General features: G+C 35.6%; 1 protein-coding gene across 12 annotated transcripts in view; it reads left to right on the top strand.

The window, feature by feature from the left end:
- The first annotated feature begins 6,284 nt into the window (after nt 1-6,284).
- KHDRBS2 (KH RNA binding domain containing, signal transduction associated 2) overlaps nt 6,285-24,941 on the top strand; it is a 631,237-nt gene continuing 612,580 nt past the window's right edge. For all 12 annotated transcript variants that reach the window (XM_017957975.3, XM_017957976.3, XM_017957970.3 and 9 more), the window contains exon 1: nt 6,285-6,646. In XM_017957975.3, coding sequence (XP_017813464.2) covers nt 6,556-6,646 — 91 coding nt within the window. In that variant the 5' untranslated portion in view covers nt 6,285-6,555. The remainder of the gene's footprint in view (nt 6,647-24,941) is intronic.

The raw sequence follows: 24,941 nt of genomic DNA, 5'->3' as shown, positions 1-24,941 counted from the left end.
GGGATATCATAACACACTCAAAGCCCAAGATCATATACAAGAAGCATGTAAACTATAGATTTTGTCCTATTTTCACATCTATCATTAAAATAGAACTGTAGTTATTTCTCTTTTTTTTTTTTTTTTTTTTTTAGATGGAGGTTTGCTCTTGTCGCCCAGGCTAGAGTGCAATGACGTGATCTTGACTCACTGCAACCCCACCTCCCGGGTTCAAGTGATTCTCCTGCCTTAGCCTCCCATGTAGCTGGGATTAAAGGTAGTTGCCACCACGCCCAGCTATTTTTTGTATTTTTAGTAGAGACAGGGTTTCACCATGTTGGCCAGGCTGGTCTTGAACTCCTGACCTCAGGTGATTCACGCACCTTGGCTGTGTATCCACCCTCCCAAAGTGCTGGGATTACAGACATGAGCCACCACGCCTGGCCAGCTGTGTTGGCCAACACAATTATTTGTACTGTCCTTTATTTGAAAAAAAAAAGATAAATAGGTAATTTACACACGTGTGGTTGGTATTTTCAACAAGATCTGCAAAGTTATGTTTTTTAAAACAAATTTGTCATTTTGCGGCCAAATTTGTGAACTCAATTCACAGTATAACAAATGTTATATAATATAAATATGGACTTATGAACTCCATGACTAGCTAGTAAAATATGATACTTAAACTGAAGTGTGGATAAAATACTTTGAAGTTATTTTTGTTAATAACTAGCTAATTTTAAAATTATGTTTATATTCTGAAATAACTTCAGATTTACAAAAGTGTTGCAAAAAAAAATACAGAAAGTTTAAATATAGCCCTTATTCAAACTTCAAGTGTTAATATTTTACCATACTTACTGTAAGTTGCCATTTTTTCTGTCTTTTTATGCCTCTCTCCCTCCCACCTCCTTTATGTGTATTCATAAACATTTATTTTTTTCTTAATTATTTGAAAGTAGCTGATCTGATGCCCGTTTACCCATTGGATGCTTTATTGTGTATTTCTAAAAATTCATACATTAATTTATATAATCACAAAGCATTAGCAAAATCAGTAAATTTAAACAATAGACTTTTTTACATTTAACAAACTATCCAATTAATGTTCTTTCTCTTGAAAAATAGAAATAACAAAATCTGGTTTAGGATCTAATCCAGTATTACACTTGTATTTATTTTTAATGTATTGGGATAATTTTTATGATATTTATTAGTTCTATGCTGGTTGGATGGTCACAACAGTCTATCACCAAGTATCACATACAATGTCTGTGTTTTTGATTTTATTGTTTTGTTTTCCTCTCTTGGAACTGATAAATTCTTAAATTTGGAGCTGTCTATTCTAATTTTATCATTCTTTTAAAATGCCTGGCACTTACTTTGTACGAACTATTTTATACAGTAGATTTCATAATGATTGTTAAATGCATGGTAATGTCTTTAAATGTGAGAGACCAGAATGACAAAAACTTATGCCAAACAAGTGTCTGTTGTAATATAAAAACTTGAATGGGATGGTATTCTCTTAAAATAGTATTTCAATATTAATAAACCTTTTCAATTGTTTTTTATTAACTTCCAAATTAAATTGAAATTTAATTCATGCTTCCTTTTTTGTATTATTCATGATATAAAACAATTGCTTATATATCTGCCTCTCTGGCAAAAGTTTTAACACACTTTAACATCCTTTTTATTAAATCATCTCCTAGCTTTCATATTTTTATTTCATACTGAATACAACAGAGATTAGATCTTCATTTGATGTATAAGAAAAATACATTTTACTGATGTGATTTTTACCTTAAAATATTGATCTCCAGAAATAATCAATACTTGAGCTACAATTCAAGGACTTAATTTTAAGAATATAGTAAATAACTTTCACCTTGGAACAACAGTGCCATTCCCCTTTCCTATAATGAAGTACTGCTCCTCAGCCGCTCTGGGTGCCACCTGAAATGTGTCAGTGCAACAATTGTCCATGGAGATATAAGGACATCAACTCTGTCAGTTTTCCAAACACAGATAATTTAAACCTCAGAAATAGTTTCTCTGGGCTAAGCCACATTAGAATTAAGAACAGTTTCTTCCTTGTGAGGATTCAGAACAGCAGTGTTCTAACACAGTAGCAGACCCTCAACAGATGTCAATTGTTTTCTTTCTGCCTCTATTCCATTGTTCTTTAATTATACATTTGTATCAGTTTAAATATAATATGCTATTAAATAACTAGAGTGCTTTCCAATTAGAAAACACACACACAGACACACACACACACACACACACACACACACACACCCCAGCTTTAAGTGGTGAATATTTATGTGGTACTATGATATATTAGCATATAGCATAAATTTTGTCTTTGAGCATATTACATATTAGAAATTTCTTACTACACATGCAATTACCACTATTGGTCATCAGCAGAGCCAAGTCCTCATTTCCCTGTCTTTTCTTACAATCCTAAAGTATAACATAGAAGTTCTAAAATAAACTGGAACTGATTTCACTTGTGTAGTTAGTGAAATTCAAATAAATTAAGATATTAAAATAGCATCTTTTATATAATGAGTTCTGTCGGGCTCTACAGTAAATGTAAGTGAGCCAGTCCTTTGTTGTACTTTATTATACTCTGTTCTAGGTACCAAGGCATTAGATTGCTAAAAGAATATCAACACTATCATTCTCCATTTTCATTATGTAAATTATTGGGTCAGGACAATTTTGGAAACATAGGATTCTTATTGTGAGTTGTTTTTACTGAATCCTTTGAGTAACTAGTCAAGAGTTAGTTAATCCTTGGAGTAACTAGTCAGGAGTAGCTAATGTGATATCCATAAAGTTAATGAGAACTCTGAAAGCAACAGAAACTGTGCTCTATTTGATAATGCAGGTTGGGTATTTTTTATTAGTTTGCAAGGATTAGTCTGATTAAATGCCCTTTAGCCTGACCTTTCTTACAAGGGTGTGTGAAAATATTGAAAACACAGTTTGTGTTTTAACCAAATAACTTATTCTATGGTGCATGACTTATTCATCCTCCAAAACCAAATTTGGTTGGGGCAAAATTTTCTATAGTAATCCCATTTTAAAAATAATGTTAAAATTACTAGAACTCCATTAAAAGTGTTTTGGGGCTAGAACTCGTGTTTACTTAAGTTAGGCAAATCAATTCAGTTATAATTTATTCAAGGGTAAACACAAAATATTCTATATTCAACAATCATTTTTTAAAGGTTTTCTGTTTACATTCATGTTTATAAAATGTTTGCATTTTCAAGGTTTCTCTGAGAATATTAAAAGATAATGTTGTACCTATAAAAAATTTGCATGTGAAATAAATGGAAAACATGTAGTAACACAGAGCCATCTATTGAAAACACGTGGATCTGATGCTGGATGAGTGTATATGTAGGGCCCTTGGTGTTTACCTTTAGTCATATTCTGTTTAAAAATGGGCAATATTTTGTGAGTTAATTCTGAAGCACATTGATTTTTAAGGGTCAATATATTTATATATCTTTATTTTACAATATCCATCATGTACTAAGTACACAGACTTTTCTAAAGATTAGGTTAGAGTTTATTTTCTTTTGATTTTTTAGGTTACATAAATACATTGCTTTGTTAGAATGCGTTTTAGGCATTTGATGAGGGATTACCTGAGGAACTACAAATAATAAATCTTTAGTTTTTATATTAACTAGAAAAAAATAACGTGACTATATTTATAATGACTTGAAGACGTTATATAATAAAGTCAGCACTTGGACAGCTCTCTGTGGTATCTTATTAATCCTGTAATCATAGAAAAGATGGCTTTGAATAATAAAGTAATTGTTGTTGCTGGACATTATAAGATTTCCTGCACCATCTTCATTCATGAAACTGGGTTTCTGCACGTCCCTATCCTCACTATATGCTTCTAATCTCTTGATATGCAAAATGTTATTGTAATTATTGTAAAATATTTTGTTCTAATTTACATTTATTTGAAAATATTTACAGTTTTTTGGCTGTGATTGGCATCGTATTCATCCTTGACTACAATAGCAAATCGTAGCCACCTCTTTGAAGTTTGAAGCATATTTTCCCTTTATGTCCCTGTTGCAGACCAGGTGCAGGATGCATGACCCATCAACTACTAAACATTCTGCACACCAATAAAATAGCAAGAACTTTTTGTATATATACTCATTTCTAAATAATAGCTTCTTTGAAAGTAACGTAAAAATCAGAAAGAGATTAAGAAGAACATCCAGAAAGACACCAATACTTTATGGTCCCCTATTACACTTAGAATAAAATCCAAATAATTTTCATTCATCGAATCCTGGATGTTTGTACACATCAATCCCCCACCCTTATTGATTCCATTCTTTCCCGTATTACAGTAGTCACATTGAAACCAGTCAATTCCAAAAGTCAGCACAGTTCTTTCCACCACAGGGCTTTTTCAGTGGCAAGTTCCCGTGCTTAGAATGCCTTTCTTTGCACATTGCACACATTTGGTTCAATCTTTTTCATGAATTTTCACCGTAAATATCAGCTGCTTATCGAGATTGTATGTTTACCCTCGTCAAAAATAAAGAAACTAATGTCTTCCCTTGTAGTATCTTGCTTAACTCCTTGGTTCTTTCTTGACCTTTATTGCAGCCAGCAATTACTGTTTCTCTTGTGTACTTGGTTTTATTTGTCTTCTCTCATTAGAAAATATCTTTGTAATGACAAGGAATGAATGTGTATCTTGTTCATCAATGTTTCTCCAATTTTAAGTACTGTCCCTAGACTCTTTTCAGTATCCAATAAACTTTTATTGAATACACTCATGCACAAATAAATTAAATATTTAACACACAGGTAGGTTGAAGCAGTATAATCTGGATCTAAATGGTGCTAATATGGAATTGAATTTTAATCTCAACTTCAGCATTCACTAGACATGAGACAAGTTCTCTGTTTTGCCTCAGTTCCCATATTTATACAAACAGAGAAAGTAATACTTGGCCGGCATCTTTCAGAGTGCTTCTGTGAGGACATATTGAAATAATTGATGTGAGGCACGTTACATTATTTAAACATTATATAAATAAAAGATAATCTCCTAAATTTATCTAAAAATTAAATAAAAAGGAAAATATTTAAATTCAGTAAGATAAGTTGGAAAAATTTCAGCATATTTTATTTGTAGAAAAGTTGGCCCTCATTCTTCTACATCAAAAGTAATGGGGGAAAGAATCAGGAAATGACTGCTTATGAAAAGAGAACCCAAGACTTGGGGAAAGATTATTTCCTAGCGATTGAGGAATGCAAGTTACATTTATGGCCACATTGGTAAAAGAAGGATGGGGCTTTTTTTTTGGTCACAGTTGGTGATATCATGAGGGTTTAACTTTCCTTTAAATAGAGGTGGGATAATACAAAGTAGCTCAGCAACAGTACCTGGTGAAAGAGACTGGCACATATACAATGAGGAGAAAGGGGAGAATTAGAGCAAACGTGATTACCTATGTTCTAGTCTCCTCTTCTACATGCTTCCCAATTCCTTCACAAACTGTGACTAATGAATCATATATATATATATGTTGGTTTTTAAATTAAGCCCCTCCCAACCTGCCTTCCACAGATAGGGTCTGGGGAAAGGAGGCACAGATAGGTTACCATAACTAATTCAATATCCCAATGATTCTACACCGGAAGAATGTTTCTGCACAATATTTCTCCGAGCCGCTTTATTTGTTTATCAATGAACATCCTACTGCGTATCTGAGATGTAGGTCATCAGAAATACCAGCTGCCGATCACATGCAGTCTTCATTATATTTCCAGACCCAGTGCGCTGCTGATTCCTGCACAACTGTAGTGCGTCTGAGCTGTGTGAGGGAAAGGAGACACCTGTGCCTTAGGGACGCAGGTGAAGTCCCATCTACCTTCCTGAGACTTTCGCTGGCGCTTTTCCACCCTCTCAGCGGCTCACTTCTCATCTCCATCTCCCCTGTCCACTTGGACTCAGACCTCTCTGTTTAACCTGCGCTTTTCCCGCCCTCTCTCTCCTCTGCACCTTAGCTGAAGACAGAGAGCTCCACAGAACCGGGCATGCCTAATAGCCAGGGAAGGCTTGGGCTGCAAGAAGAAAGCGTTTGCATCTTCCGAGCTCCCCTCCCCTCTGCAGCTGCCTCCTGCCAGTCAGGCGACCCGACGTGCACCACGGCCCAATGAGGGCCCGCGGCCTTCGCCAGCGCCCCGCCTCTCCTGGCATCACCACCAATGAGTGGTTGGCGGAGGTGGGCCGCGCCCTGTTCCCGCCTCTCCAGTTAAGGCCGCTGGTGTGAGCCCGGGCTCGGCGCGAGCGAGGGACGACGGAAGGGACGGGCAGGTGTGGACGCGGGGCCACGCAGCCCGACGGCGGGAGTCGCAGGTGCTGGGTGCATGGGCCAGTGAGGACGCACGGAGATCCCCTCGCCGCGCAGAGGAGGAGCAGCGCGGGAGCCAGGCGCTGCCCCACGACCCTGCGTCCGAGCGAGCGGAACCTCGCGCTTCGCCCGGGGACAGTCCGAAGTCCGCGCTATGGAAGAGGAGAAATATTTGCCTGAGCTGATGGCAGAGAAAGATAGCCTGGATCCATCTTTTGTGCATGCATCGCGCCTTTTGGCAGAAGGTAGGACTTGCCCCCACCGATGGGCACAAACCGCCGGCTGCCTATTTCACCCTTGGCTTGATTAGGGGAGTGAATTTGGGGAGGGACTCCTGTCGCCGCCTTCGCAGAAACTGTCCCCCTGAAGATGCTCGTCTCAGAGCTCGGGCGGACAGACCCCGTTCTTGGGGCGGACAGCGGTGCTCCTTCTCCACGTCTTAATTTGGAGAAGACCAAAGCTACGGAGATCTAATGGCAGTGGCGATGTGACCTGTTAGGATCGTTGATAGAGAAACCGTAAAGTGTAAGGCGGTCTACAGGGACATTTTCACTTCCCTGAGGGAGGGGAAAGCAGTTTGGAAGTCAGTGGTGATCAATGTAGTGTTCTAAGAGCTTTTTGGCTACAGATCAGTATTTTTATTTTTATTTTTTACTGCATTTAGGAAGTGATGTTTGATGCCCTGTAATCAAAGTCTATCCTATGGAAAGTGTTAGAATTAACCTATGCATTAAACTGTGCATGTTCTTATATGTATGTTAATGTAGTAAGTAGAGGCTAAAGTGCTTATACATTTATTTGAAGTGTGATGATTGGGTACTCTGCGAGATACTGGTCCCTGGGAACGCTCTATAATTGATCAACTGTTTTACCAAGTGTGCATTTTCTTTTGTGTACCTGTAATGTTAAAGGAGATTTCGTTCCCAGAGGAACATATATGTCTTGTCTTTTGCATTGCTTTGAAAGGTTAAAAAAAAAAAGACACACAAACTTTATTAACCAAATTACTCCATTTATGTTATAATAATGTCATCTAAATACTCAAGACACCTATATCTGTAGTTATTTACACATGCCTTTTATAAAACAGCTGCAGATTTTTTTAGATGAATGCTTCATTAATAATGAATTGCTTCATCATCAAATTGGTTACGGTGTAGTTTTGTAGCTAAGGTTGTTATGGACTTACATACAGCAAAAAACTAAAAGGGATAACTTCCTCTACCCCAGCTCCTCAGTATTAAAAGATTTTTTTGAGACTTAGTTGTACCAAGGAAGAATAAATTCTGCTCCTCAATATATGATTTAAATCGGTGTTAGCTATATTTTTAATTGATGGATTGTTATTTATGTTAACAATAAAGTGTAAGGTATTTTTTTATGTTTAAATGCTAAACAGTTAGAAAAAGATTTATAGTCAAAACATGGAACATGTGAAATAACTGTTTTCAGGGAAAAAGCTTGTTTTATAGATAAGTGGGAAGGTGAAATACAATTATGTCTACTACTTTGGTTACTGAATGAAAAAAATAGAAATTAAAGTGGAAAAGTAAAGTCAATAAAAATGCACTTTTTTGCTTTCTCAAAAAAGACAACTACATAAAAATAATAGCAAAATAATGAGTTAATAGATGTTTAAGATTGTTTGAAATGATTTAAAAGGCAAGTCTTACCAGTCTTCAGTATCTTTAATATATTTTGAATAGTCTTCAATGTATTTTCCAGAAATTTCTTTATGTAGCTGATAATATGTCTTTAAAGTGAAAAAAAAAAAAAAAAACACTTACAAATTGATCGTTCTCTCTGACCCGCTAATTAGAGTTCTATTTGAGACAAGTGGCTCAAAGATTAATTAATCAGTCATTAATATGAGTTATTGTACTTGAAGGCAGTCAAGCTAAATAAATGCGTACAAGAAACTCTTAACAGAGTGCATAAGTATTTCTTTGTCTGGTAAAGCAGTCAGAGAAGGCTATGCACTTGGTTCCTTAACATTTTATCTTTCCTAGGAACTTGATTTCTTGATATAATACTTAGGAACATGTTCTGATGTTCCTTGTAATTTGATTTTTTCCCAGCAGGGGGAAGCATGCCCTGCTTTTGTAAAGAATTAGAAGGAAAAGCTCCTGAATAGAGGAAAGCATCTAAGTAAGAAACAAAGAGGGTACCTAAATTTCAGAGAAATCAGCATAAGGAAAAGAGAATGGAGGAGGTTATAATAATCTTGGAGTACATAAAGAGTTATGCAAAAGGATGCATAAGTTTCAGATTACCTCAGTACTTGGGACTCTTTACATGTGCTTATTAAAGAGTGTAAGATGATTGTTCTTGGAATCTCAATGATCTTAATGTATATTTTATGGTATAGATCTTTCATTATCTTTCCAAAGGCCAGTTGCCAAGATGTCCACACTTAGTTTCAGATGTCTATAGAAGAGTATCGTTGAGGTGATTTTATTTCTTATACTTGAGAATGCACTGATTGAAGGCAGTGGCTATAAATAAACCTGACATAGATATTCATTTGGAGAGAAGGTGCATACTGAAGTACATTTCAGTCAGTACTGTGCAGACAGTGTCAAGCCTGAATGAGTAATAAAAATGATACAGATGATTCAGTTCTTCAGAATGATTTTCTAGAAGCTAATATCTATAAAGGCAGTAATATAAACCAATGAGCTTTCACAATGATTTATTTTGCATTTTGATTAGTGATAGATGCAAATCAGTGCTCAATTGACAGTGCTGCATGTAGAATTGAAGGCTGTGGGGTTGAAAGTACTAGTTGGATGTTTATTTGGGGTTTTTGGGGGGTCCATTGTAGTTTATTTCACTTGTTTCTGCTGTGTGTTTTCCATAAGAATGATTTCAATTGATTGTTACTCAGAAGAAATCTTGAATAATGTAGTTTGAAGTTTGTTTCTAGTATGCTTAAATAATTAAAATAATGTTCATCCTGCGATTATAATGTTGTTTAGTTATCCACTTGTTATGGTAGGTGCTTTTGAATATGATAAAACAGCAAACTCAGGACTATCCTTAAAGTTCTACTCAGAGTCTGAATTTGGTTGCCAGATGAAATTACATGAGGTTATTTATATCTATTCTGCTTCTGGGAAGTGCATTAAACTGTGAATCTAGATACCTGGATTTGAATTCCACTTTAACCTCAACTGAATCTGGGTAAGCTTTCTTTCCCTGGGCCCAGTTTCCTTGTCTCTCAAATTAAGGAGTTGGACTAAGTGATGTATATGTTTTTTTTTTTTTTTTTTGCAATTCTAATTAAGTCTCAGACTACTGATGGATACAACGAAGTGATGTGTGTATATTCGGAACAAAAAATCAATGGCTGCACATTTTCAAAACTTTTTTCATTCTTTCCTAGTTTAATGATTAATAATATATTTATGGCACTAAAATGTAATTTGAGGTATATATTTTATTTTGGGTATTGGGGACAGATTTATGTTCTTAAGTCTATTGAACTACTATTAATGTTTGAGGCCAAAAATATATATACATGAGAATATTGTCTGGAAATATTCTATGTCTGCTGACAGACATAGATCTGTTCGGATTTATATATTCAATTATGGTGATTCCATATTCTTAGGAGCATTAGAAATTTTTGTCCAATTGAGAGCGGTTTGGGGAAGACTTCCTAGCCTGAAATCTTTGCAAGCATTATATGACGATGTCAAACATTGCCAAATACCCCAGCAGTTCGAATGGTTTTCAAAAAACTGTAGGTGCTATTTTCAAACTTTAGTGAAAAGTTTGACCTCCCATCTAGACTTGGCCTTTATTTTTGCAGATATAAGTGAGATCTTAAAATATTAAGGAAACAGGGATTAATACTTATCACAAATGCAAACTTGTGAGTTAACTACATTTCGGTTATCAAAAAGAACCATTTTTTGGTTAGATAGTGTTTCTTAAATATTTTTCATAAAGCTTCATATGTTTTTAAATTAAGGAAAGTTATTAGTGTCATGTCTAAAGCAGCTTCTGGTTAAAAATAGTATTCCTGTGACTCTTTAAAGTGACTTTTCTTTTGATTAATGTAATCACCTTTTTCTCCCAATAGATTTGGGATAATCTTACTTATGTTTCTTAAATAAAAGAAAAACATGGGCAAAAAATTAAATTCAAGTTATCTTTGATCTTCAATTAAAACAATTTATGATATAGTGGAAAATTTGTACTTTGACAAGAAAAACACTTAGGAGTGAGTATTGACACTTCTACCTACTGGGAAATATAGGATGTGTCATTTCCCCCCTCTCTGATACTCAGTTTCTTCATCTATATAACAGGAAAAGTAATACCTGCCAGGCAGAGTTCTTTTAAGATGGAAAAACAAATAAACAAACAAACTTCTGCTTGTGATGCCTGTGATAACATAAGCAGTATTTTTAAAATTTATTTTATTTTATTTTATTTTATTTTCAAGACAGAGCCTTGCCCTGTCACCTAGATTGGAGTGCAGTGGTACGATTTTGGCTCATTGCAACCTCTGCCTCCTGGATTCAAGCAATTCTCCTGCCTCAGCCTCCCGAGTAACTGGGATTACAGGTGCATGCCACTACGCCCAGCAAATTTTTGTATTTTTAGTAGAGACAGGATTTCACCATGTTAGCCAGGCTGGTCTCAAATTCCTGACTTTGCGATTCTCCTGCCTCGTCCTCCCACAGTGCTAGGATTACAGGCGTGAACCACCATGCCCGGCTAGTAATTTTTATGTGTATAACAAAAATATAAGCAGAAATTAAACAAATGTAAGATGATGCACCTCAATTTGAGAAAATAAGTAAAATAAACACTTCCTTACTTTAGATTACTGCTGAGTTAAATTTAAATTCATAAAGCAAATTATGAAATAAATTACCTTATGAAAAATGATTAGAGTTTTAAAAATACCATGTTTGGTAAATGATCACTTGTTAGTCTTTAACCATGAGCTTGATTAGCCCTGATCCTATTTATTTCAAGAGTAATTTCAGACCTATTCAGACTTCCCCTTAAACCCACACGTTCTTCACGCTCTTCACTCTCAGCAGGTGATTTCATCATCCTTTTTATTGGAGGAAATGGATATATCTCTTCTGCTATTCCTTAACCTCCTACCACCTAAAAACTTCCATAGCCATCGTCACTGTCTTTCATTTCCAGAAGACCAAATGTTTCTTTTCTTCAAGGTTGACTTGCCACCCATATCCTTGACCTAAATGCTCTTCATCTCTGGACTCATTCTGTAGTTAAATCCTTTATTCAATATCTCCTACTCTTTCTCCCAATCAGTTCTTTCTTTATAGAGCTGTCAACATGATTCAATCTGAATAATTTGAAGAAATAGAATACTTCTTTCACTTGCCACAAGTATTAAAAAATGATCTCTCTTGACATGTATCCTTCGTTGTTTCCTTCAAACTTCTGATAATACTAGTATATGCTAACTGCCTCACTTTCTTCATTTACGTTTTAAAATTTCTTCAGTTTGGCTTCTGTCTTCATCACTGTGCTGAAACTGATGACCCTAGTGACAGAATAATCTCATAATTGCCAAATCAAATAATTTTTTTCTGACCTGTCATCAAGTCTCTTGGCTGCACTTTCCACTATTGACCTTCTTCTGATTTCTTCCCACCTTCCTTGTCTTCTAGGCACTGTACTCTGCTGGTTTTACTTCCTTCTTTGACCGTTTCTTGCCCTCATCATCCTTCATTTCCCTCCTTCCCGCACCAACACACAGAATGCTGTCACAGTACTTCATTTAAGGCTAAAGTCTCACCATGTCACACTTCTTAATAATTTCCATTGCCTGCAAGGTGTAGTCCATACCCCTTGACGTTCTTATAACATGCTTACCTCTCCAGAAGCATCTCTTCAGCCTTTCTGCTTAATTTCTCTCAGGTATACCAAACTGCTTATAGTTCACTCTCTAGACTCCCTTGACATTCCCATACCTATTCACAGAAAGCTAGATATTTTCCCCTCATTCCCATAATGAACGCCTCTAGATCACTGTCCAAACCGTTATTTTAGAATGATCAGGTTTTGCCTGTCTCTCTCACTAGTGAAACAGCTCCTCTTTGTCTGCTCTTGAGCAGAACTAAGTCTTTTTCATCATTATATTAGCAGCACTTTCACAGTGCCTGGTATGTGGTGGTGCCAGGTAGAAGCCAAACAGGCTTTTCTCCATCAGACTTCAGAACCCGTCTCCTGTTGGCCCCTCTGCTACCTCTTCTGCATGTGGATAATACTTGCCCTTTTCTCTGTCCTCTCCTATGTCTAAGGTGTTGCACATGCTAGGACCTCGCTTTAGAATGCCCTTTCTAGCTTCTCTCCATGATTATAATTTATCTTCATTCAATAAAACTGAGTACTGCTATTCCTTCTTCTAGGAACCCTTTCATAATGGCTTCTCATCTAATTCATTATAAATTAAGTGCACTTCTGGTTTTATTTTCAACCTATCCACCATTTCTACATTGCAACATGCAATTCTGTTTTGGTTGTCTTCCCCTCTAAGCTTGAGGGCCAGACTATGACTTCTGTCTTTGAATTTTTAATGCCTGCCTTCAGCCTCATATGTAGAAGGCCTCAATAAATGTTTATTAACTGAATGATGCTGACCTCATATCTTCCTTTTTCTCCTATTTTGTATTTAGAAAGTATCTCCAGAAACAAGTTTTCAGTAATTCCGTCATTTAGAATGATAATACTAATTCAGTCATATTTTATCTTTGCATAATGCAAAACCTCAGGAGGCCACTTTGAAAGTTTCCATTTGTTTCTAAGTCAATTTTGAAAAATTATTCATTTGCAGGAAGTTGGAAAGTTAGTACAGGGAAGTCCTGTTTTACTTTGTGAGGCCTCCGAGAATCTGCCCATTTGTTTCTTTGTTGTTTGGATTGAGGCTTTGTGTGTGTGTTTGCTTTTAATACTTCTGAGTTGCCAGCTTTTCTAGCACTCAGTCTGGCACATATGCAGCACAAAGAAAATCTAGGAAAACCGTTAAAATGTCATTCCCGAGTCTTGTGGTACTCAGACAATTGGCCTCCTTTTCTCTACTTTCTAGAAAAGAAAGTTTTTCTTATGTTTATCTGTAATGTCCCATCCCCATTCATTTATGTGTTTTAATTTATATCTTTATGAAATCTTTTGAATGAATATTAGGCCTTGTACATTAATATTAATATTTCATTAACTAGTTGTATAAGAATGAGAATGACCATGATAAATTCATCTGGATAATGGACATAGTAATATTCTCTATATTTATCTCATTTTAAAGTTCTTTTTATGGCCTGATACCTGAGAGTGGGAACATAACTGATCATTATTCTCGGTTTCTCTTTATGTACACAGTCTATAGTGAAGCTGTTTGTTCCCACAGCAGCTGTAGAAGGGGAGGAAGTGAGGTTTGGAGGTAGTTCTTAGAAACCCTTGGAAATAACTGTAATATCATTGGCTTTCCTTATGCACTTATTTGAACACCGAATTTGATCCTTCTTTTTGGTTTGGCTATATTATAAGAAATATATCTTCATTGGAATTATATTCTGACACCAGTTTGATTTTTTTAAAGCTATAAACTGTGTAATATTTAATATATTCCATAGATCAAAATTTGATACTATTACCTATAAAATACTGAATTCCAATAAAATAAACATAATTTTGAAAATTGTTTAAAGGTAGAATACCCACTAATTGCTGATATTCTACATTAATGTTAGCAAATATCCATATTATATGACTTCCTCATTTTCTCAAGTGCAGAGTTCTGTAATGAGTGCATCTTTTATTTGCCAAATACTTGCGAGGTCATGGCCGAGCATCTTCTTGCTCAATTGTTTTAACTTTTTTGGGGGAAAGAAGTCATTTTTAGCGCATCCTCCATTTGACTCATGAACAGTAATTCCAAAAAGATTTTGCGGTATAGAGAGATAATAAACAATCATAAAAGCATTAGGCTATTTACTTTATATTTTAGCTATAGTTTGGAAGATTAATTCCATCAGACTAGTGCTCTACTTCATTTGACTACACAATCACACATGCCCTTGAATGTGTGTTGGTAAAAACTGCACATGATATGTGCTATTAGTAATGAAATATCAAATGTTTACTTTATGGGATTTATAATCTATAGGAGATTCAACTGTATACATATAGACATCTATATATATGTATATATGTATACATATATATGTGTGTATATATATACACAGACACACACACATGATATAAATAAGTATATGGAAGGTCCAATAGGTTTTACATAAATTTTAGAGACCACTGATACAGGAATTCAGAGAAAGTCATAACTTTGGTTGTTTATGGTAATGGGAGATTTATCATTATTACCATTATTATCTCAACATTTATTGTGAGTTTACTCTTTGCCGGACACTGTACTAGACGATTTGCATGCATTACCACAAGTAATCTACCCACCAGTCTTATTGTGTAGTTATTAGTGTTAGTTTTACAAATTAGAAAAATTAGGGCTTAGAGAAATTAATTTATATCAAGTCTCACAGCAAAGAAGTTGTACATGTAACCATTACACCACATTGTCTCCTATGATAGAGATCCAATGTTAGGCTTTGAAAGAAGGCCAGATGCTAGTATGCAAATTTTATCTAGAAGATCAATGTTGTTGTTGCCATTAACTTGTAAAATATGTTTCTGAGTGCAAATATTGGATGAATTATTATATGATATCATAAAATATAAATACAACTTATGAAAGTCAAATAAATTTATAAATGGGGAAATTTACCTTATTATAGAATTGAATTAAGGATCATCAAGACAGCCTACATTTCTGAATGACTTGTATTGACTACTTCGTAGAGAGTTTAGTGATGTGGTAGCAGAGCAGAGGGAACATTTCAGACTTCTTTTGACCCAAAAAGTGATGGATAATTTTGTGTGGTTTGCTGAGGCACTTTTCCCCATATTTTTTAGACAACTGCTTGTATTTGCTGAATTCTTCTAGAAACAAAAGAACAACTGTAGGTCCTCTCTTGTGTCCTGAGGTGGTCAGGGTTTTGTTTAACATTTAGAAGTGAGCAAATTTTACATTTGATCAGAAGCAGAAAACAATATGGCTTGATTTAAATGTTATCTGCATGTTTTGAGGTATTAGAATTTAATAACTTTGAAACAGATTGACTGGTGTTATTGTACTGTTATCAGAAATGGCACGATCAGTGTCTGTTTCCTTTAAAACATTAAAGATTAGATTTTACTCTTCTTATAGAAAACCAGAATAAGTGTGTTTTCTGTTGAGCGTATTTTTAGCAGTTTCATAGCATTGTATGCTAGATAATGATAAGCCCTGACTGCAACTTAGGAGAGGGAGCTTCTGTGATACAAACAAAATAAAGAGCCTGTATGAGAAGAAATTTGTTGAATTTTGAGGAGAAGAAAGGGGTGACTCAAGTAATGGCTGCTTTTATTGAACATACACAGTGGCTTAGGTCTTTATTTTTTATTTTTATTTTATTATACTTTAAGTTCTAGGGTACATGTGCACAACGTGCAGTTTTGTTACATATGTATACATGTGCCATGTTGGTGTGCTCACCCATTAACTCGTCATTTACATTAGATATATCTCCTAATGCTATCCCTCCCCCTTCTCTCCACCCCACTACAGGCCCTGGTGTGTGATGTTCCCCTTCCTGTGTCCAAGTGTTCTCATCGTTCAATTCCCACCTATGAGTGAGAACATGAGGTGGTTGGTTTTTTGTCCTTATGGTAGTTTGCTGAGAATGATGGTTTCCAGCTTCATCCATGTCCCTACAAAGGACACGAACTCATCCTTTTTATGACTACATTGTATTCCATGGTGTATATGTGCCACATTTTCTGAATCCAGTCTAACATTGATGAACATTTGGGTTGGTTCCAAGTCTTTGCTATTGTGAATAGTACCGCAAGAAACATACGTGTGCATGTATCTTTATAGCAGCATGATTTATAATCCTTTGGGTATATACCCAGTTATGGGATGGCTGGGTCAATTGGTATTTGTAGTTCTAGATCCTTGAGGAATCGCCACATTGTCTTCCACAGTGGTTGAACTAGTTTACGGTCCCAGCAACACTGTAACAGTGTTCTTATTTCTCCACATGCTCTCCAGCACCTGTTGTTTCCTGACTTTTTAATGATCGTCATTCTGACTGGTATGAGATGGTATCTCATTGTGGTTTTGATTTGCATTTCTCTGATGACCAGTGATGATGAGCATTTTTTCATGTGTCTGTTGGCTGCATAAATGTCTTCTTTTGAGAAATGTCTGTTCATATCCTTTGCCCACATTTTGATGGGGTTGTTTGTTTTTTTCTTGTACATTTGTTTGAGTTCTTTGCGGATTCTGGGTATTAGCCCTTTGTCAGATGAGTAGATTGCAAAAAATTCTTCCCATTCTGTAGGTTGCCTGTTCACTCTGATAGTAGTTTCTTTTGCTGTGCAGAAGCTCTTCAGTTTAATTAGATCCCATTTGTCAATTTTGACTTTTGTTGCCATTGCTTTTGGTGTTTTAGACATGAAGTCCTTGCCCATGCCTATGACCTGAATGGTATTGCCTAGGCTTTTTTCGGTTTTAGGTCTAATATTTAACTCTTTAATCCATCTTGAATTAATTTTTGTATAAGGTTTAAGGAAGGGATCCAGTTTCAGCTTTCTACATATGGTTAGCCAGTTTTCCCAGCACCATTTATTAAATAGGGAATCCTTTCCCCATTTCTTGTTTTTGTCAGGTTTTTCAAAGATCAGATGGTTGTAGATGTGTGATATTATTTCTGAGGGCTCTGTTCTGTTCCATTGGTCTATATCTCTGTTTTGGTGCCAGTACTATGCTGTTTTGGTTAGTGTAGCCTTGTAGTAGCCTTGTGGTTTGAAGTCAGGTAGCGTGATGCCTCCAGCTTTGTTCTTTTGGCTTAGGATTGTCTTGGCAATGTGTGCTCTTTTTTGGTTCCATATGAACTTTAAAGTATTTTTTTCCAATTCTTTGAAGAAAGTCGTTGGTAGCTTGATGGGGATGACATTGAGTCTATAAATTACCTTGGCAGTATGGCCATTTTCACGATATTGATTCTTCCTATCCATGAGCATGGGATGTTCTTCCATTTGTTTGTGTCCTCTTTTATTTCACTGAGCAGTGGTTTGTAGTTCTCCTTGAAGAGCTCCTTCACATCCCTTGTAAGTTGGATTCCTAGGCATTTTATTCTCTTTGAAGCAATTGTGAATGGGAGTTCACTCATGATTTGGCTCTCTCTGTGTTATTGGTGTATAAGAATGCTTGTGATTTTTGCACATTGATTTTGTATCCTGAGACTTTGCTGAAGTCACGTATCAGCTTCAGGAGATTTTGGGCTGGGACAATGCGGTATTCTAAATATACAGTCATGTCATCTGCAAACAGGGACAATTTGACTTCCTCTTTTCCTAATTGAATACCGTTCATTTCTTTCTGATTATTTCTTATTTCTGCCTGATTACCCAGCCAGAACTTCCAACACTATGTTGAATAGGAGTGTTGAGAGAGGGCATCCCTGTCTTGTGCCAGTTTTCAAAGGGAATGCTTCCAGTTTTTGCCCATTCAGTATGATATTGGTTGTGGGTTTGTCATAAATAGCTCTTCTTATTCTTTATATTCTGAGAGACAGGTAATATTGTCCCTATTTTATAGGAAAAGATAAAAAGGAAGATTACAAGGTAGCACAATCAATTTGGTTTTTTTAAAAACAATAAATCAGAGGTTAGGCAAATGTCCAATAAAATTGTGAAAGAGTGTCAAAAAACAGCCATTATACATTGAAATGTAAATGGTATTAAAGAACATAACTTGTTTAAGGGAATAGCAAAATCTTGCTTTGATAAACTTTTAGAAAAGTGACTAACTAGGTTACTGTAGAACTTGTTGTTTCCTTTAAAATAATTTTCTCTGGGAAATTTGAGGAATTTTTTTCTGGAACTTGATTTACATCCACCAGTACATTCATTTTATAAAATAATACTATAAAATGCAAACAGTAGATGAATGACTAAACAATAGAACACATTTACCATGATGTTTACTCCTGTAAATGATAAATGGAAAGGCTTTAGTAAGTGTAAGATAGGATTAAGAATCATCTATGTCTCCAGACAGTGTAAATTTTTTTTTCTGGCAAATGTAGAAGCTGCTTTTTTATCCATCCAAAACCTTGTGGAAAATGGGGCCTTTAAGGAATTGTGTAAAGATGAAAGAACATTTGGTATGCTGAGGCAGATGGCATTTTATTATATGATATTACTTTGGAATGGACTTCAGTATGATAGATGGTTATGCATTAAGCTAGTCTTCTAAAATTACTGAAAGACTGGATATTATGTCATCGCCACATAGGGAAAATCTGTTAGAATAAAACATTATGATAATTAAAAGCAGTTTAATGAAGTCAGATGAAGTGATAAGTATTTAGAATGAGTTTCAATAAACCAAATGGTTTCCCTTTGAGTAAAATGAGTGTCATATATATATATATATATATAACAAATAAGGGATTTATGGGAATATGTGTGTGTGTGTGTGTGTGTGTGTGTATATATATATATTTGATGAGTGATATATGTATATATTGTGTTTGTTAAACATACGTTAGACATTGGGAATCAAAGAGAAGCGATGCAGACTTGGCCCAATTGGTTCTTATTGTTTGTGTTTCTCTTTACTAACAGAGATTTACATTTAGTTTGAGGAGGGGGCAGGAGTTACATCAAATCTACACAATACAATGATAAGAGAAGTAGATGATGCTTTAGGAGTTTGGGGCAGGATGCCTAAACAAGTGTACGAAGATGAAAGGCTTCCATAGGAGGGGGCGTATTAGTTGAGATTCTACAAATAAGTAGAATATGACCAGAATTCAGTGATGAAGCAGCTATAAATTGGAGAGAATTATACATGCATATAGTAAACAACATCTTTAAAATCTGACAAGAAAGAGAATATTTATTCAAATAGGTAGACGTTAAGCATCGTTGGAGACATAGGAAAGGGAAAAGAATCAAGAAGAGTGTGTCTAGAGAGTGGTAGAGGCTTATCACACATACCTTGTAAAATATGTTAAGAGTTTTGGACTTTATGCTACAAGTAATGGTAAATCATTGAAAGGTATTTAAAAAGGGCAAGTGTGATGGAGTTTTATTTAAAGTATAATGTAGCTGCATTGCTGGAGACTGGATTGGATAGGTACAAGACATGGGCAGGACATCAGGTAGCTAGAGCAACAGTTCAAGAGAGAAGTTACAGTGGCCTGGATTCAAATAATGATATCACAGATGGGGAAAAGTAGACAGATCTAGGGAGACCGAAGTGGGCAGATCACGAGGTCAGGAGTTCAAGACCAGCCTGACCAATATGGTGAAACCCCATCTCTACTAAAAATACAAAAATTAGCCAGATGTGGTGGCGCATGCCTGTATTCCCAGCCACTCAGGAGACTGAGGCAGGAGAATCGATTGAACCCAGGAGACGGAGGTTATAGCGAGCTGAGATTGTGCCACTGCACTCCAGCCTGGGTGACAGAAGCTCCATCTCAAAAAAAAAAAAAAAAAAAATTGCAAGTAAAATGTAAAGTGTTGGGTTGGATAGAGGGGCTGAGAAATAAAGGGTGGTCAAGTTGGCCATCTGGGTTGCTTGTTGGTAATTAGTTAATGACGGTGTCAGTTACTGAGATATTTATTAAAGAAGGTTAGTGCTGCATTCAGTTGGATATACACTGAAGGGATGCAAGTGGAGAGCTGGGTCTGGAGAAAGATGGTGCTGCAGGTAATGGTTTAAGTTTTACTAGCATCTAGGTGATAATTGACCTTTGGAGTAGAAGAGATCACCCTGAGAGAGCATATAAAGTACAATAGAAAGGAGACTTAGGATAAAACTCTGAGGAATATCAGTATTTAAGGGAAAGATAGAAAACTCATCTACAAAGTTGACTCAAAGGACTTTACTAAAATGTAGGTCGGAAAGACCAAGTAAGTTCAGTATCGGATAAATACGGTATTTGAAGAATGAAGGATTTGTTTAGTATTTTCAAATGTTGCAGTAGATCAAGTAAGACAAGGATTAAGAGCCTTTAATGGATTTGGCAACAAAGAACAGACTGAGAAAAGGGTTGGAGAAAACCCCTTATTTCTGCAAGTTGACGAATGAGTAGAAAGTGAGGCTATGAGAGAAGATAGGAGAACTCGCCCAAGAACTTTGACTTCACAGGGGAGGAGAGCTAGGAGTAACATGTTGAACTGTATGAAATTGATAATATTTCATCATTTTGACCTGAAAAATAGCAATTTTTATGTGATTTAATTTATAAAAGGGTACAGTAGAATGAGAGAGTCATTTGAGGGTAGTGGCTGACATGCTGAAGCTAGACTCCCTAAGTCCCTTGTTTCTTCCTAGAATTAAAGACCCATGTTATTCTGAGTGAGGTACTTTAACTTCTATATCCCTTTTTTCCCTCATGTGCAAATTGGGTACACTCTTAGTTCTAAACTGAAAAGATAATGATGGCTGCCTATTGTTTCTTTTGCTCACTGTAAACTACAGAACTCCTGTAGTCTCCTATTCTCTATATCTCCGTTCTTCATCCTGTCTGCTTCCACTTTTCTAATTTCCTCAGTGTAATGTGGAACATCCTTTTATAAAACTACATATGATATTATAAAATTGTAAAATGAATTCTGACTCCTTTTATAGGACTGTTCTTGGAATCCTGAATCTTTTCCTCTCTGAAATCCATTGTAGGCATTTGCTTTTTCCTTTGGCAATTCTTACTGACAACTTGGCATATGTGATTTTACTGACCACTCACTGCCAACATCTTGATACTTTTTTTCCTTTGTATTTGTCCTCCTGTACTCAATACAGAAATTTACTGCCTCCATTGTGGTCAGTGAAGCTATCATCCGTGGTGAGCATGAGATGGAATGCCTCAGTGGGCATGCTGCTGGATCCTCACTGCTTCTTGTAATGTGAGCATTTCTCTTTTTGACTGAGGATATATGAAAAGATAAATGTATTATCTTTCAATGCAGCCTGCTACATAGGTCTGTTTCAGTATTGGAGGAAATCATGACTGTGTTGGACCTAAGAAAAAGGATGTGCTTGTGTATCATTTCAAATACAGTCATTTATTGCTCAGTGCCAAAGATCTATTCTGAGAAATGTGTCATTAGGCGATTTCATCATCGTGTGAACATCAGAAAGTATACTCACACAAACCTACATGGAATAGCTACCACACACCCAGTCTGTATGGTACAGCTATTGTTCCTAGGCTACAAAGCTGTATAGCATGTTACTGTATTGATTACTGCAGGCAATTGTAACATAATGGTATTTGTATACCTAAACATAGAAAAAGTATAGTAAATATACGGTATAAAATATAAATAGTGGTATACCTATACAGGGCATTTACCATGAATGGAGCTTGCAGGACTGGAAGTTGCTCTGGGTGAGTTAGTCAGTAGTGGTAAGTGAAGGTGAAGGTCAAGGACATTACTGTACAATACTGTAGACTTTATAAACACTGTAAGTTAGGCTGCACTGAATTTCTTTTTTTAAATTATTTCTTCAATAATAAGTTAATGGCTGACTATAACTTTTTACTTTATAAGCTTTTTAATTTTAAAAAAGTTTTTGACTTTTTGTAGTTAGCTATACAAATATCTTTATATCCTTATTCTGTAAGCTTTTCTGATTTTTAAATTTATTTATTTTTTTTACTCTTTAAACTTTCTTATTAAATAATACCCAACTACACACATTCACCTAGTACTATACAGGTTAGGATTGTCAATTTCACCGTCACCCCACATCTTGTCCTACTGGGAGGTCTTCAGGGGCAATAACACGTCGGGAACTGTCATCATCTATGATAATCATATCTCCTTCTGGAATATCTCCTGATGGACCTGCCTGAGCCTGTTTAACAGGTAACTTTAAAAATATGTAAGTTGAGGAGCATATTCAAAAATAACAGTAAAAAGTATTGTATAATACATAAAATAGTAACACATTATTATCAAGTATTATGAGCTCTACATGATTGTGTGTGCCATACTTTTATACTACTGGCAGCACAGTAGGTTTGCTAACACTGGCATCACCACAAACTCATGAGTAATATATTGTGCTAGATATTAGGATGGGTAAACCTCAGGAGTTTTTCAGCTCTATTATAATCCTATGGGATCACCATGATGTTACATGTGGTTTATTGTTGATTGAAACAACATTATGTGGCATATGACTATATATATACACACATACATATTTATTCATACATACACATACACATGTGTATATATGTGTGTATACTATATATATATAAGGTTAAACATAACTTTATGAAACATTTATTATAGTTTGTGTGTGTATATGGAATTTGTGGATTTACCAGGTCATTATATAAAATGCATTTCTTACTGTGGAATATGGTGAAAATGCTGAAAGCTACTGTTAGAGTAGGAAAAAAAAAAGCTAGGTAAAGTCAAAATATTACCGTTTGAGTGCCAGATCTGCTAACCTGGTAGCTTTGTGACAGTGGGCCAATTTCTAAATCTCATTGAGCCTTTCTTTCCTCATCTATGACATAGGTTCTTACCAATGATCTCATAGGTCATCCAGTCATCTCATGAGTCCTATGAAAGTGTATATGCAGTATTCATCTGATAGCAGAAATTAATAAAGTTTTTTTTTCCTTATCTACTTTGCATTGGTTTTCTTTCTTTAAAAACGTTGAGGTAAAATATATAAACAGTGAAATTCAGATTTTCGGTATAAAACTTAATGAGTTTTGGTAATTGTATAGTCTTGCGTGAACAATGCCCGTATCAAAGTAGAGAACATTTCTGTCAGCCTAGAGACTTCCTTTGTGACCCCTTTCCATAACCTGCTGTGTCAGTCTTTTTTGTATTGCTATAAAGGAATACTCGAGGCTGGGTAATTTATAAGGAAAATTGGTTTATTTGGCTTACAGTTCTGCAGGCTGCACAGGAAGCATAATGCAAGTATCTGCTTCTGGCGAGGTCCTCAGGAAGCTTCAAATTATGGCAGAAATGGAAGAGGAGCTGATGTGTCACATGGAGACAGAGAGAGAGAGAGAGAGAGAGAGAGAGAAGGATGGGGTTCCGCACCCTTTTAAACAACCAGCTCTTGTGTGAACTAAGAGAGTGAGAACTTACCTTTACTGTAGGGAAGGCACCAAGCTATTAATGAGGGATCCACGCCCATGGATCCAAACACCTCCCAACAGGCTCCAACTCCAACATTGTGGATCACGTTTTAACATAAGATTAAGAGGGGACAAATATTCAAACTGTGTCCCCTCCATTTCCTTTAGGAACCACCTATTCTGATTTCTGTTATTAGAGAAAGCTTTGTTTTTCAACTTCATAGGAGTGGAACAATGTAGTATCTACTCTTCCTTTTTCTTAGGTTCAGTATATCTTTGACAGTCATCCATGTTGTTGCATGTATTAATAGTTTATTTCTTTTATGGCTGAGAAGTAGAAGTACACCATTGTACAAATATGTCCCATTTTGTTTATTCAATATCATGAATGTACATATGGGCTCCTTTCAGTGTTAGCTGATTATAGATAAGCTGTTATAAAAGTTCATGTACAGGATTTTTATAGACATGCATTCTTTGCATGGAGTGTAATTTCTGGGTCTTAGATCATATATATGCTTAACCTTTTATTATAATATATGGAATTGCAAACAGTTTTCTAGAATGCTTATACAGTCTCACTCTCTTACCAGTGATGTATGAAAATTCTGGCTGTGGCATTTCCTTGCCAACATTTGAAGTTCTCAGTCTTTTTAACAATAGCCACTTCAGTGGTTTGCAGTGATAACTTACTGTGGTTTTGATTTGCATCTCCTTGAATATTAATGTTGATGATCATGCTTTCATGTGCTTTTTGGGAGTCCATTATATGTATTCTTATTTGAAATGAGTGCCTAGAATGCTGAGGCAAATTTTTAATTGGGTTGTGGGTCTTTTATTCTTGTAGCACTTATTTGTGTTCTGGGTTTGCATCGTTTGTTACAAATATGTTTTGTGAATATTTCCCCCTAATATGTGGCTCAGCTTTTAATATTCTCATCTTTCAAAGAGCAGAAGTTATTAATTTTGCTGAAGTCAATTTATAATTTTTTCATACTTGGTCCTGTGTGTGTCCTCTCTAAGAAATCTTTGCCTATATCAAGGTCACAGAGTTATTCTCAATATTTTCTTCTAGAAGCTTTATGGTTTTAGCTTTTAAGTATAGGTTTATGTCTCATCTAGAAATAGTTTTTGTATATGGTGTCAAGATAGTCAAAGTATTTTTTAATTGGAATATCCAGTTGTTCCAGCATCATTTGCTGAAAAAAATTTTCTCTGCCCAATGCTATGTTTAAAGTGTTCAAAAATACCGTGTAAATACAATGAAGGTTTGTGTTTAAATATATAAAATATGGCAAAA

The sequence above is a fragment of the Papio anubis genome, chromosome 6 (genome assembly GCF_008728515.1).
Source record: "Papio anubis isolate 15944 chromosome 6, Panubis1.0, whole genome shotgun sequence".
Lineage (NCBI taxonomy): Eukaryota > Metazoa > Chordata > Mammalia > Primates > Cercopithecidae > Papio > Papio anubis.
Note: the sequence above shows the minus strand (reverse complement) of the source record. Positions and strands in the feature narration are given on the sequence as shown.